Source organism: Nuphar pumila, chromosome 15, assembly GCF_984573655.1.
Source record: "Nuphar pumila chromosome 15, dmNupPumi1.hap1.1, whole genome shotgun sequence".
Taxonomy (NCBI): Eukaryota; Viridiplantae; Streptophyta; class Magnoliopsida; order Nymphaeales; family Nymphaeaceae; genus Nuphar; species Nuphar pumila.
Window position 1 is genome coordinate 85,310,640 of NC_143263.1, and position 12,062 is coordinate 85,322,701.

General features: G+C 35.9%; 1 protein-coding gene across 2 annotated transcripts in view; it reads right to left on the bottom strand.

Annotated features, from left to right (window-relative positions):
• Nucleotides 1-4,035: 4,035 nt before the first annotated feature.
• Nucleotides 4,036-12,062, bottom strand: part of LOC149815845 (bifunctional aspartokinase/homoserine dehydrogenase 1, chloroplastic-like) — a 96,657-nt gene continuing 88,630 nt past the window's right edge. For both annotated transcript variants that reach the window (XM_089990047.1, XM_089990046.1), the window contains exons 16-18: nt 4,909-4,992; nt 4,727-4,819; nt 4,036-4,585 (exon numbers count right to left, since the gene is read on the bottom strand). In XM_089990047.1, the coding sequence (XP_089846173.1) occupies nt 4,340-4,585; nt 4,727-4,819; nt 4,909-4,992 (423 nt within the window). In that variant the 3' untranslated portion in view covers nt 4,036-4,339. The remainder of the gene's footprint in view (nt 4,586-4,726; nt 4,820-4,908; nt 4,993-12,062) is intronic.

Here is a 12,062-nt window from a genome sequence, read left to right on the forward strand (position 1 = left end):
AAAATTTTATATTTCTTCATTAGTTATAAAACTAGCATAATTTTGTTGTAAATAAAAATCAAGCCCACTAAAAGATGATCGTGTTTGTGTTTGTGTTTGTGTTTGTTTTTGTTTTTGTTTTTGTTTTTGTTTTTGTTTTTTTGTTATAATTGCTAATGCTAAATTTTTACTGCTATGTGGTTGATCAATTATGTCAGATTGTTTTTTACTAACAAATTTTATTTCATATAAAGTATACATATCTCTTAATAAAGTTATAGTTTAGTATTTTAGTTTTCAATTTGAATAATTTTGGGTGCCATATTTTCTTTAAAAATTTGTAAAAGAGCATCTAATCCATTTTCTTTAATTCTTGAATCCATAATTGTAGCTAAACAATATAAAAGTGGATTTTTTTTTTCAAAATTTAAAAATTTTCATTTCCACAAGTTTAATAAGATTTATAAAAATAGGAATTTTTTTATTCGATATAATATATACTAATATTTACAATATGATTGAGAATTAAATGAGAAGTAGGATAATAACAACCAAAAAATATATTAGTAAAACTATAAAATACTTTTTATGCTGAACTATTTTGCTCATACTTTTATGTGAACTTTCTGACATATATGCGTACTTTGTTAGGTATGTGCGATGTTTCAAAGTTTGAGAGTAAAATGAGGTTTGCATAAAATTATGTGTGAACTTTGTGATATATGTGCGATGTTTTGAACTTAGTGGACCTCCCTAGATCATGCTACGTTGGTGCATCATCCTCTCTAGGTTTGGAAGAGTTCAAATCCAACAAACTAAGCATATAACAATTAATTATGAAGTTGCAAACATCATCGCTACGAATATAGACTACCTCTTCATCCTTATCCACAATCTCACTTTCTCCTTTTCTGTCTATGTTCTCTTCATGCTCAGTGAAGTGAATGTGCTTGCTTATAGTTAGACATTAGGTAACAAGGTGCCCAATTCTATCGCAAAGAAAATAATGTTGTCTCGCCTTAGCTACCTTCATTCAAGATTGGGTATCGAATGCACGACTCAATCCTTCAACCCATGGTATTGTCTTCATCTTGCCACTGTCATGTGGTCTCATCTTCAACTTTCTCTATCTGAAGATTGAGGTTAGCAACAACCTAAGACTCAACCATTGGATGAAACTTCTTCACCATTGAGTCCCCTTCCCTCTCTCCCTCAGATACTTTTGAGATGAGAGACATCAATGTAGCAACATATTCATCAATAAATGTTTTTTACACTCATCCTTAGATTTGGGCCACACATGAAATATTTGTTGTTGTTTGGCTTGTATTAAAAGTGTTAGTTGCTCCGAGTTTGAGCGTAGAAGCCTGGGTCTCAATTATCGATGTTGTATTTTTTGTGAAAAAATATTGGGCACCCAAACTTTTGGTAATGGAGCAAGCTCCCTATCTACCCATGTGTCGAGCCTACTCCGTACTTTATAATACAAACTATCAGCAAGTGCATAATTTTTCTTCCTTTGCCTTTTCTATTGTGTTCCAACAATATTAGATGTTGTGGGTGTGGCCCCCCTTCGAGTCAGTATTCTCAGTCACCATATTAAACAAATTAAGAATTTTCTACAATAAAAACACATGAAATATAGATAACAAGGCATAGACTATTGCAAAAATATTATAAAAACAAACAGAATAGCCTATAGATAAAAAAACCTCAACCCGTTAAAAAAATAGCCAAAAGAAGCAAAGAGATACGCAACACATAATCACACAGACACTCATACATAAATGATTTAATCAATGAAAAAAATAGAATAAGCTATTGAGCATACAAAGATAACTCAAAAACCATGTAATTCTTCCACAACATAATTAACTCATGCCAATGTTTAAAAAAAAAATGATTCAAAACGATGTTTCAAAAAAATAACAAGTACAACCGTTAAAAATCTGCCTATTAGAAAAATGCCTTGATTTTTTATTTTCTATAAATAAAGTGTTGTCGATGAATACCTGCCGATGAAGTGTCATCGATGAATCATCATCGATAATTCGCCAACAATAGTCAACGAAAATTGTTGTCAGGGGGGAAACATTGGGGACCATTCGTTGAAGACCACAATAAACCCTAGTTTATGCAAAAATGTCCATAGAGCACCAACAATCAATTTTTTTATAAATAAAGAAAATTTACATTTAATGCTTGTACGAAAATCTACAAACAATCATATTCGCAATGACATAATTTGCAAAGTTAGTACCTAATTTGCAGATTTCTTGTGGATTATAAGAAGTCCACACTATATCATGTAAATTTAGTACAATATTTTCAAAAGTATGATATATTAACATAAAGTTGGAACTATATCTCATGAATTTTATGTTATATATGCAAATTTAGTATGATATTTGTGATGTTTCAAAGTATCTAATAGGAGGTTTGCAAATTTGGTTATACAAATTTTGTGAAGCCCACAAAAAAAAATGCGCGAATCTACCTTTAAATGAAAGGGTGTGATACCCAAGAAGCATACTAATATATCATGCAAACCTCGAGAGGTTCGTTGTACAAAGATTAAAATGGTTTTTTTAACAACAAATATTTGCGGTTTTGAAGATCGGGTTGATTTTTTAAAATTGCAGGTCTTTTAAGAAACACATCATTTTTGTTGTAAAGTAGGAACGTTTTTCATAAAAAATGTTCTTTTTCAAAAGAAAAGCTAAACATTCATAGTGCTAATCACCAATGCTAGGATATAAAAGCTATAATTTCTAAAAGCAATCAAATGACAACTGCAGTAACTTGAATCACAATGAGTAAGAGAGCTTGATAGGATTTTGAAAGAAAAATAACACTTGTTAGGAGAGGTCATGAATACTGTGCAGTACAATTGACAAGCACGCTACTGGATAAAATTGTTGAACAGGAAGTTTTGTAATTTTAAGAGCCAATAGATGTCAAAAAGTCGGCAAGATAAATAAACTCTCTAAAACTGCAAAATTTTGTTTGGTAATGAATCCCATGCTTTATTAATTTCGCCAAATTTACAAACATATGACAGTGCCTGGAAAACACATTAAATCAAACCACGCTTCATATGAAAATGGTATCTAGATTCACACTGATCAAAAGCGAGTAACGATGCAGTCCACAGACTAAAACCTGATGATGACACTGAATTATCAGATGGATGGAACACGGCATAACATACTAGTAGCAGGCCATCCCAAAGGCTTATTTAAAACACAATGAGGCAGTGAACTAATGTTTTCTGACAATGATCATGTCTGATTCCTACATGCAATTTTAACTTTAGTTGCCTCCAAGACACCCTTTCCTTCATTGCACAAAAAACTTGATCGTTTTAAATAAATTCCATGCCAGCCAAACTGTAAGCAAATAGTCTTTTTTTTTGAAAGAAAGGTAATTCATTTAGTAGTGTAAAATTAATGGAGTTACATCAGATGCAGTGTGGTGTGGAGTGATGAGGTATCACTCCTCTCTCCCACTGGCAGCACAGCCCATCATACCAACGTTTAACTGTAAGCAAATAGTCAGACAATATTTGCGGTGACGGTAGTTTCCCAACTAAAATCATATGATGAAGGCTACTCAGAAAATAAGAAAAGCCTTGCCGTTGTGAACTAAACGAGTGCATCAAATAACATGCTGATTGTTTTTCCAGTGAATTTCACCAAAGTACCCTTTAGCAAATGGCTCATAAGCAAACAACAGCTGATCATCGGTGATATCATAGACAACATAATCTAAGGAATATAACCATCCATTTCTTACAAGTATTATATCCTTTATGGGGATGACAAGCCAATTCGAGAGTTTTCCCATACAAGTATCCAATTAGTTCATGCTTGTTTCATGCTAAATTGAGACCATCACCGAGGAAAAGGTTTTATGGAAAAGATTCAGGCATCTTCTACAGAAGGGCAAATGATCTATCTTTGTATTGCATAAGAATTGATTTGATGAAGTCTCCTATTCTATATACCGGAGAGAAGAAAATAAGGCAGGTTCAGTGGTTCCTGATACTAGGTTATATTCTGGTAGTATCAATCTTTTCTCTTTCAAGGTGAATGATACATCATCTAGTCAACATTAATGAATCATCTGTAAAATTCTTAACTGAAACAAGAAATGCACACACACACACACACACACAGAGAGAGAGAGAGAGAGAGAGAGAGAGAGAGAGAGAGAGAGAGAGAGAGAGAGAGAGAGAGAGAAGATCAAAATTTAAAAGCTGTTGGTGTACATGGTTTCAAAGGGGAAGCCACAGTTGAACACAACTCAAAAAGGGGACAAAAGGAAAAGCAAGATAATCTTGCTCGACCAAAAAACATCATTAGGAAGGAGCACCAAGATAGGAAGCTAACTGAAGGATGTCACTAAAAATGCCTCCTGCAGTAACCTCTGCCCCAGCACCTGGCCCTCTAACAATAAGTGGCTGCTTCTTGTATCTTTCTGTAGTGAAAGCTATAATGTTATCAGAGCCAGAGAGCTGGGCAAAAGGGTGCTCTTTTGGATACCGCTTCAATGCAACACTTCCCTCATTCTTAACCACATCAACAACTCCCACATATCTCAGTACCTTTTAGCACAAAAAAATCAATGTTATCACAAATGGCCAAACAAAAATAATAAAGAAAAAGAAAAAAAGAATTGGAAGAGCCTGCAAAACGTGACAAACTGACAACCAGTAAAACTGAATAGCTGTATCATGATAAGCTACCTCGCCATTATTTGCAGCTTCTATTCTTTGCTTTGCAATATCACCATCATATTTTCCTAGTTGTTGCATAAAGTCCTCAGCTGATGAGCATTGCTGCATGATAGAGGAACCTCATCAGAAATGGTATACCAAGGACAGTGCTTGACACATTGACTTACAGTGAAGGAAGTTGTCATTCTTACGTTCAAGGGTTCTGGGACAAGACTTTGAACCGGGATATCAGAAAGCTCCAACTTTAAGCCAGATTCTCTTGCAAGTATTATTACCTGAGGAAACCAAAGGAATCAGGGAAGATGAACCACAAAAACAATACCATACAAAGAAACAAATTTAATACAATCAGTCAACTCAAGGATCTCAATAGATCAGCAAAAATCTTGCAGGCTTAAAGCCTTAAACACAAAAGGCCAGCCCTTTATATGTAGAGTTGTCAAAGAAAAAGAAAAGGAGCAACAGTTGCAGTTATTTGGGAGTGCCAATTTCTGTTCCTAACTAGTTCCTTTTGAAAAGCACCAAATTGTAAAGGGAATGTCGAAAACTCTCATTATGATTGCAGCTGGGGCTGGTAAACGAGCTAAGATGAGCTCAGCCTGTTCAGACTTGGCTCATTAAGGGTAAATCCCTGCTCATGCTCAGCTTGTGAGCTTGTCACAAGCTGAATCGAGTCCGAGCTCTTTACGAGTTGATAACCAGCTGGATTCCCTAACAATAATTTAACATGAAATACTTATCTTTTTTTTATTTCTCTTTTTCTTTCTCTGTTGTCTGTTCCTCATTTGACAAACAAAGCTAGGATTAGGCAGTTAGCCAAAGTGTACGAAACAATTTTAAAATCCAATACCGTTGGTATCCAATTAAGGATACTTTCCTTAAGTAGTCTCATATCCTAATTTATAAAAAATCTTAAAGTTTCATAGCAAATATATCGCAGTTCTATGTGCCAAAGAAACTGCAGCATCAATAAATTGATATATCTCAATAAAAAAATGACCATTATTAACTGGATTACCTATTCCATCAACATTCTAAATTCCACGTGTAAGAAGTCTTATATTCTGAGAGTCTAGGTCATCATACAAATGCAATCACATGTGATACTCCCTTTAACTATCAAAGTTTTGAAAACCAATCCTCTCTCTATTGGGAGTGGCGTGGATAGATCACTATTTTCTGTTGAAGATATTAACCAAGATCCTTAAATATCAGTCACCAGAGTTTTACTTTGTGTCCAGACAAGAATTGTCTATCATGTGTTCCTGGAACCGATCATAGTCAATGAGAGCTTGCAGTTTATCTGATTATATAAGAATCCACCAGAACACTTTCCTGTACATAGGAGATGAGCCATTCTCTTTTGACCTTCACATACTGATCACATTATTTTCAAGGTTCAGATATACACACGATACCTTTATTTTGCTTAAACATATATGGACAAATTTTCTTTTGATTGCATAAACATAACATATTAATTTCTGCATGCTTTATGTTAAAAAATACGTTTACATAAAAAAAATTCTTGAAGAAAATTACTGAAAGAGTGTGTTCTTTTATTTCATATTTGAGCCAAATTCTGTCTTAGGTGCATTGATTGAACAAACAAAGCCTTTGGCTTACTCCACTCATCTTTGGGGATGTTTGTAAGTTGTAATTTCTGTTTGCTAAATTTTCAGCATGCTGATTCAGTCTTTTCAGGTGAACTAGGACATAACTGGAATTGCATAAAGTATTGTTTCCATTGTATTCACTTCTGGACCTAGTTCCACACACAGAAATAAGATCAAACACTACGGACTTGGCACCAATTTATCTCACTTAATAGTAACTGTAGTAACTATTGAAAGTCTATGTAATATAGTGTAGTATAGACATGTGTAAAGTAACTTTATTAGACCTTTATGTACATACCCTATTAAGAAGGGGGTATATTAGACATTTTGTTCTTTTCTTTTTGAGGTACTCGAAGGGGGTCGGCCTTTTATGTGAGAGAGATCTCCTCTCAGATGATATCATCTTGGAATGAAACTCTTCTAACCCCTTATTATTTCTAACATGGTATCAGAGCTATTTCACAGCGGGAAGGAGACATTGGAGAAGGCTTCATGGAGAGGAGAGCAAGCTCTAGTTGCATTTTTCATTGAGACCACTGTTGACGTCATATCCATCTGAATGCCTGACCAGACTTGGTGAGATTTTTTTGATTTGATTTGGGGATTTTGTAGAATTTGTTTTCAGGACTGTCAAATCAAATCTTGTGCTGATCGGATGTGTTTTGAATTTTCTACAAATTTTCTTCTATTTTCTGGATTGAGATAGAAGTTTCTGGGCAGTCTTTGAAATCTGTAGGTTCTGTTTGTTTCTGGGCTGTTTGAGGCACCTGGGTTGTTTTTTTGTGGAGAGTGCTGTAAACTAAAGTTTGCTGCAGTCTAATGAGATATTTGGGGAGTTTTTATTGAATCTTTGACTGGTTTATAGGGTTTGTAGTTCAGTTTTCTTGATGCATGTCTCTATTGGCTGCAGTATTGTGGTGTAGTCCTGTGCTGCATATCAGAATGCATATATGACTGTATGGTTCTGTATACCCGGGGCTACGATATGCATCTAATTTGAAGTCTGGTGAAGCTTTTGATGAGATACTAAGTGGTGGCTGCTTGGTTTGTCTTATCAATTGAGATATTTGGGGTTAAATAGTTGTGCCTTTCTTTTCCTGTTGTGTCGTGACACTTTCATATATAACATATTCTTGGTATTTTTGGCGCTCTATTTGTTGAGTTTGTGTCTTGTGACTTCCACTTGACTCTTGAAGTGCTTTTTGTTGGAATTTTGGTAAGCTTAATCCCTTCTATTTTTGGTAATATTGATGGTGATATCGTGGAGAAGGAAGGGATTCAAATTATCCCAGCCAAGTTAAATGGGGCAAACTATGCATATTGGGCAGATTTCTTGAAAGCCGTGGTTGATGGGAAAGGTTTGGAAGGCTATTTGGATGGTTCAAAAGCAAAACCCAAAGTTTTTGATGAGGTTTTTGATAAGTCTATGGAGCAATGGGTTATGAACAATGCGAGAGTTAAGGCTTGGATTCTTGGATCTGTGGAACTGAGAATTTTCATGAATATTTCCAAATTCCATGAGGCAAAAGAAGCTTAGACATATCTCAGGCAAGTCTATAGACTAGAGAACTAGGCAAAACACTATCAACCCACTCAAGAGTTGAAAAATATGTGCCAAGAAAGCAAGTCCATTCAAGAATTTTATTCTAATATGCAGAGAATCTGAGATGCCTTTGCACTTATGAAAGGTCAGAACAAATGTGAGAAATGTACAAAATGTGTCTTGCACATAATGTCAAACTTGTTTAGGGCTTCTTGATCAGCACAGGGAGACTGACATCGTTATTGAGTTTCTTACGGCTCTTAGACAAGAATTTGATGGAACAAGGAGTGCTATTTTGCATCATTCTCACTTACCTCAGTTAATTGTAGAAAAGACTAAGATAAAGTCTCATGAATCATACTCTTCTGGGGATAATGTCATGGCTTTATCTAGGCAGATGGATGGCAAAGGAGGTGGTGGTAAGACTGAAGGATGAGAGATGGGATTTGGTAAAAGAGGTGACCTTAGTTTTGTTCAGTGTCACTATTACAAGGACTTTGGTCATATGAAAAATTACTGCTCAAGAAAAAGAAAGGTGAAGCATATACAGCTTCTATTAAAAGGATATAATGCCCAAGGATGAGCAATCAGTTGGTCCATCATCGGTTGGTGGCGAAGTGATAGGTAGTGGGCAGGTTTAACAGAAGATTCAACATCAGATCCAACAACTGCAGCTTCTTGTTCAATCAGTCATTGACCCTTATTCCTCTGTCACTCGTGCCTCCTCTGGTACTGCTTTCTCAGGTATCTCAGGTCCTTCTGGTTGACTAATAGACTTTGGGGCTTCATGCTATATGACACCTCATGAGTCTGTCCTAGCTAATTGCCGTCCCTGTAGTGGTATCTTTCGCACTGCAGACGGTTCTTCTATGTCTGTCTCCAAAATAGGTTCAATTACTTGTGACTCTTATCCTAGTAAATTCAATTTTTCTCAAGTTTATCATGTTCCATCCCTTGCTATGAATCTTATTTACGTGGCTCAAAGTACCAAACTTAACTGTAATGTTATATTCTCTTCTATTGATTTTGTTGTGCAGGATCAGTTGTCAGGGAAGAAGATGGAATTGACCATATAAAATGAGATCTATACTACTTGGACTGGATTGATATGAGAAAGCAGAAGGAAGTTGGAATCGTATATAGAGCTTCAGTTTTGGATAAGTCTGTTTTCTGACACTAGAGACAAGCATATTTTCAGCTCTAGGTTGCAAAGTTTAGTGTCCTCGAGAAGTTTTGGAAAATCTAAGGTAGTTGTGTCAAATCATATTAAAGATTGTGTGAGTTGTAGATTGGTCAAGAGTCATGCCCCGGCATTCAAGTCTAGTGATAGGGAATCAGAAAATCATTTTGATTTGGTATATTTAGATGTATGGGGTATTTCTCTTGTTGTGTCAAAAGGAAGAACATCCTATTTTGTGACTTTCATAGATGATTGTACAAGAATTACATGGATATATTTTATGAAAAATAGAAGTGATCTTTTAAAAAAAATTAAGAGTTTTTGTGCCATGGTTGAGAACCAATTTGCAGCTAAAATTAAAACTCTGTGAACTGACTCTAGTGAGTCCTGTCCTTACACTCCAAGCATAGCTGAGAGGAAAAACATGCATATCTCGGAGGCAGCAAGAACTCTTCTATTTGGTGGAGAAGTACCCAAAGTGTTTTGGGCGGATGCAGTTGAACTAAGGATTTATCAGATAAATCATACGCCTTATGGAGTACTTGAAGGCATATCCCCCTTTCAAAAAATGTATGAAAAAGCTCCAAACTATGATGTGTTGAAGGTGTTTGGTTTGTATGTTTTGAGACAAGCTATCTCCTAAAGTTGTGAAATGTTGCTTTCTTGGTTTTATTGATGGTAAAAAATGATATAAGTGCTATGTTCTAGTTGGAAATAAAGTGTGGATATCTCGACATGTTTTTCAGGAGAGTGATATATTTTAATTAGTATAAAGAAAAGATAGAAAATGAGACTGACTTGTCCTTTTTTATTCTCTTTGAAGAAAAGGAAGGTGTGAGAGAGAGAGGACGGAGAGTCAAGGGGAGCAAGTCCTGGTTAGAAAAAATTGGTTTGGTCAAACCTACTCAAGGAGACATGAACATGAGATTAAAATTTCATTTTTAGATCAAGTGGAAGAGCAGGGAATTGAAGAGGCCAATCTTGATCTCATTCTTGTGACAACTGATACAGAACAACAACAAAACTTAGAGTTACCATCTTCTCGGGTAAGTAAAAGTTCTAGACCCTTTGTACTTTCATCTCATTTTGTGTCCTATGAGTCTTTTGCACCTCATCATCATGCTTTCTTAGCTTTAATCCATTTCTATTTTGAGTATGAGTCATATGCAGATGCAGCAAGAAAAGAAGAGTGACAAGGAGCCATGGTTAATGAAATGAATGCACTTGAAAGAATGCAAGCATGGAAACTAGTAAAACCTCCTAAAAAAAATTTATTACTGACAGTAAATGGGTGTCCAAGGTAAAGACAAAAACAGATGGGTTAGTGGAGAGGTATAAAACAAGATTGGTAGCTAAGGGATATAGTCATCATTTTGGAATTGATTTTGCGAAAACTTTTACTCATGTGGCTCATATGACCACAATTCGTACACTGCTAGTAGTAGCTGTCATACAACAGTGAGATCTTTGTCAGTTAGATGTCAAGAATGCATTCTTGAATGAGGATTTACAAGAGGAAGTGTATATGAAACTACCACAACGATACTTAGATCCAGAAGGCATAGTGTGCAGGCTTCGCAGAGCTTTATATGGTCTCAAACAAGAACCTCGAGCTTGGTTTGAGAAGTTCAATTAAACAGTGACATCACTTGGTTTTGAGCAGAGTCATCGTGATCTTGCTTTGTTCGTATTTTCCTCTACTCTTGGAAAATGAATATTACTTCTTTATGTAGATGATATGATTCTCGGTAGAGATGGCATAAAGAAGACTGAAGAGACCAAAAAAAAAACTGGCCAACATGTTCGAGATGAAAGATTTGGGGTGTTTGAAATATTTTCTTGGGCTTGAAATAGCCTACTCTCCAAGGGGACTATACTTGTCCCAACATAAGTATGTTACAAATTTGGTTGTCAAAGCAAGATTATCATATGATCCAAAACAAGTAAATTCCCAGTGGAAGCAAACTTGAAGATAAGGGCAACTAATGGTGTTGAGTTAGAGGATCTTCTAGTATAAAGGCAGTTAGTTGGGAGCCTTATATATTTGACTATATCCAGACCAGATATAACTCATGCAGTTCATGTAGTCAATCAATTTATGAGTGCTCTCAGATGAGTTCACTTGGCAGTCGTACTCAGAATCATCAGGTATGTTAGAAATTCTATGCAGAGTTGCCAGTCAGGGCAGCGAGAGCGGGAAGCGAGACACTTCCAAAATTTTAGGAAGCTAGAAGTGCGGGACGACTTAGAAGCAAACCAAGAATCGTCTTAAAAGTGAGAAGAGAAGCGAATCGGAAGTGACCATGGAAGCAAACCAGAAGCGACCTAGGAAGCGAGGGGGAAGCGAAAAAAGAAAGAAAAACAAAAATGAAAAAAGAAGGGGAAAGCGCACTTCCCCTAAATGGGAAGAGTGCACGCTTCCCCTAAATGGGAAGCACACTTTCCAAATTTTTTTGAGTTTCCTAGCACGTTTCGGAAGCGCCACATTTCGCGCTTCCGAAACACGCTTCAAGGAAGTGCGCTTTCCCATGTCTTGTGGCGCTTTCGATAACCCTGATTCTATGAACTATGGTATGTTTTTCTCATCCTTGTCTGGTAAAGAGTTAAGAGCTTTCTGTGATACTGATTTCAGAGGCTCCACTAGAGGTCGACTTTCCACTACAGGGTTTTGTGTTTTTCTTGAAAACTCCTCGATCTCGTGGAAGAGCAAGAAGCAACAAAGGGTTGCCTTGTCCACTGTAGAAGCTTAATACAGAGCAATGGCTCAAATTGTAGCTGAGTTTATTTGGATACAATGGCTATTAAATGAATTAGGAATTTCATGTGAAAAAAAAAATCAGCTATATTGTGACAATGAGTGCTATTCATATTGCCAAGAATCCAGAGTTTCATGAGTGCACTAAGCATGTTGAAATAGATTGTTATTATACAAAAAGGGCGTATGAAGATGAGATTATAGCTTTGGAGTATGTCAGCTCAAAGAATCAGATAGCAGATGTGTTT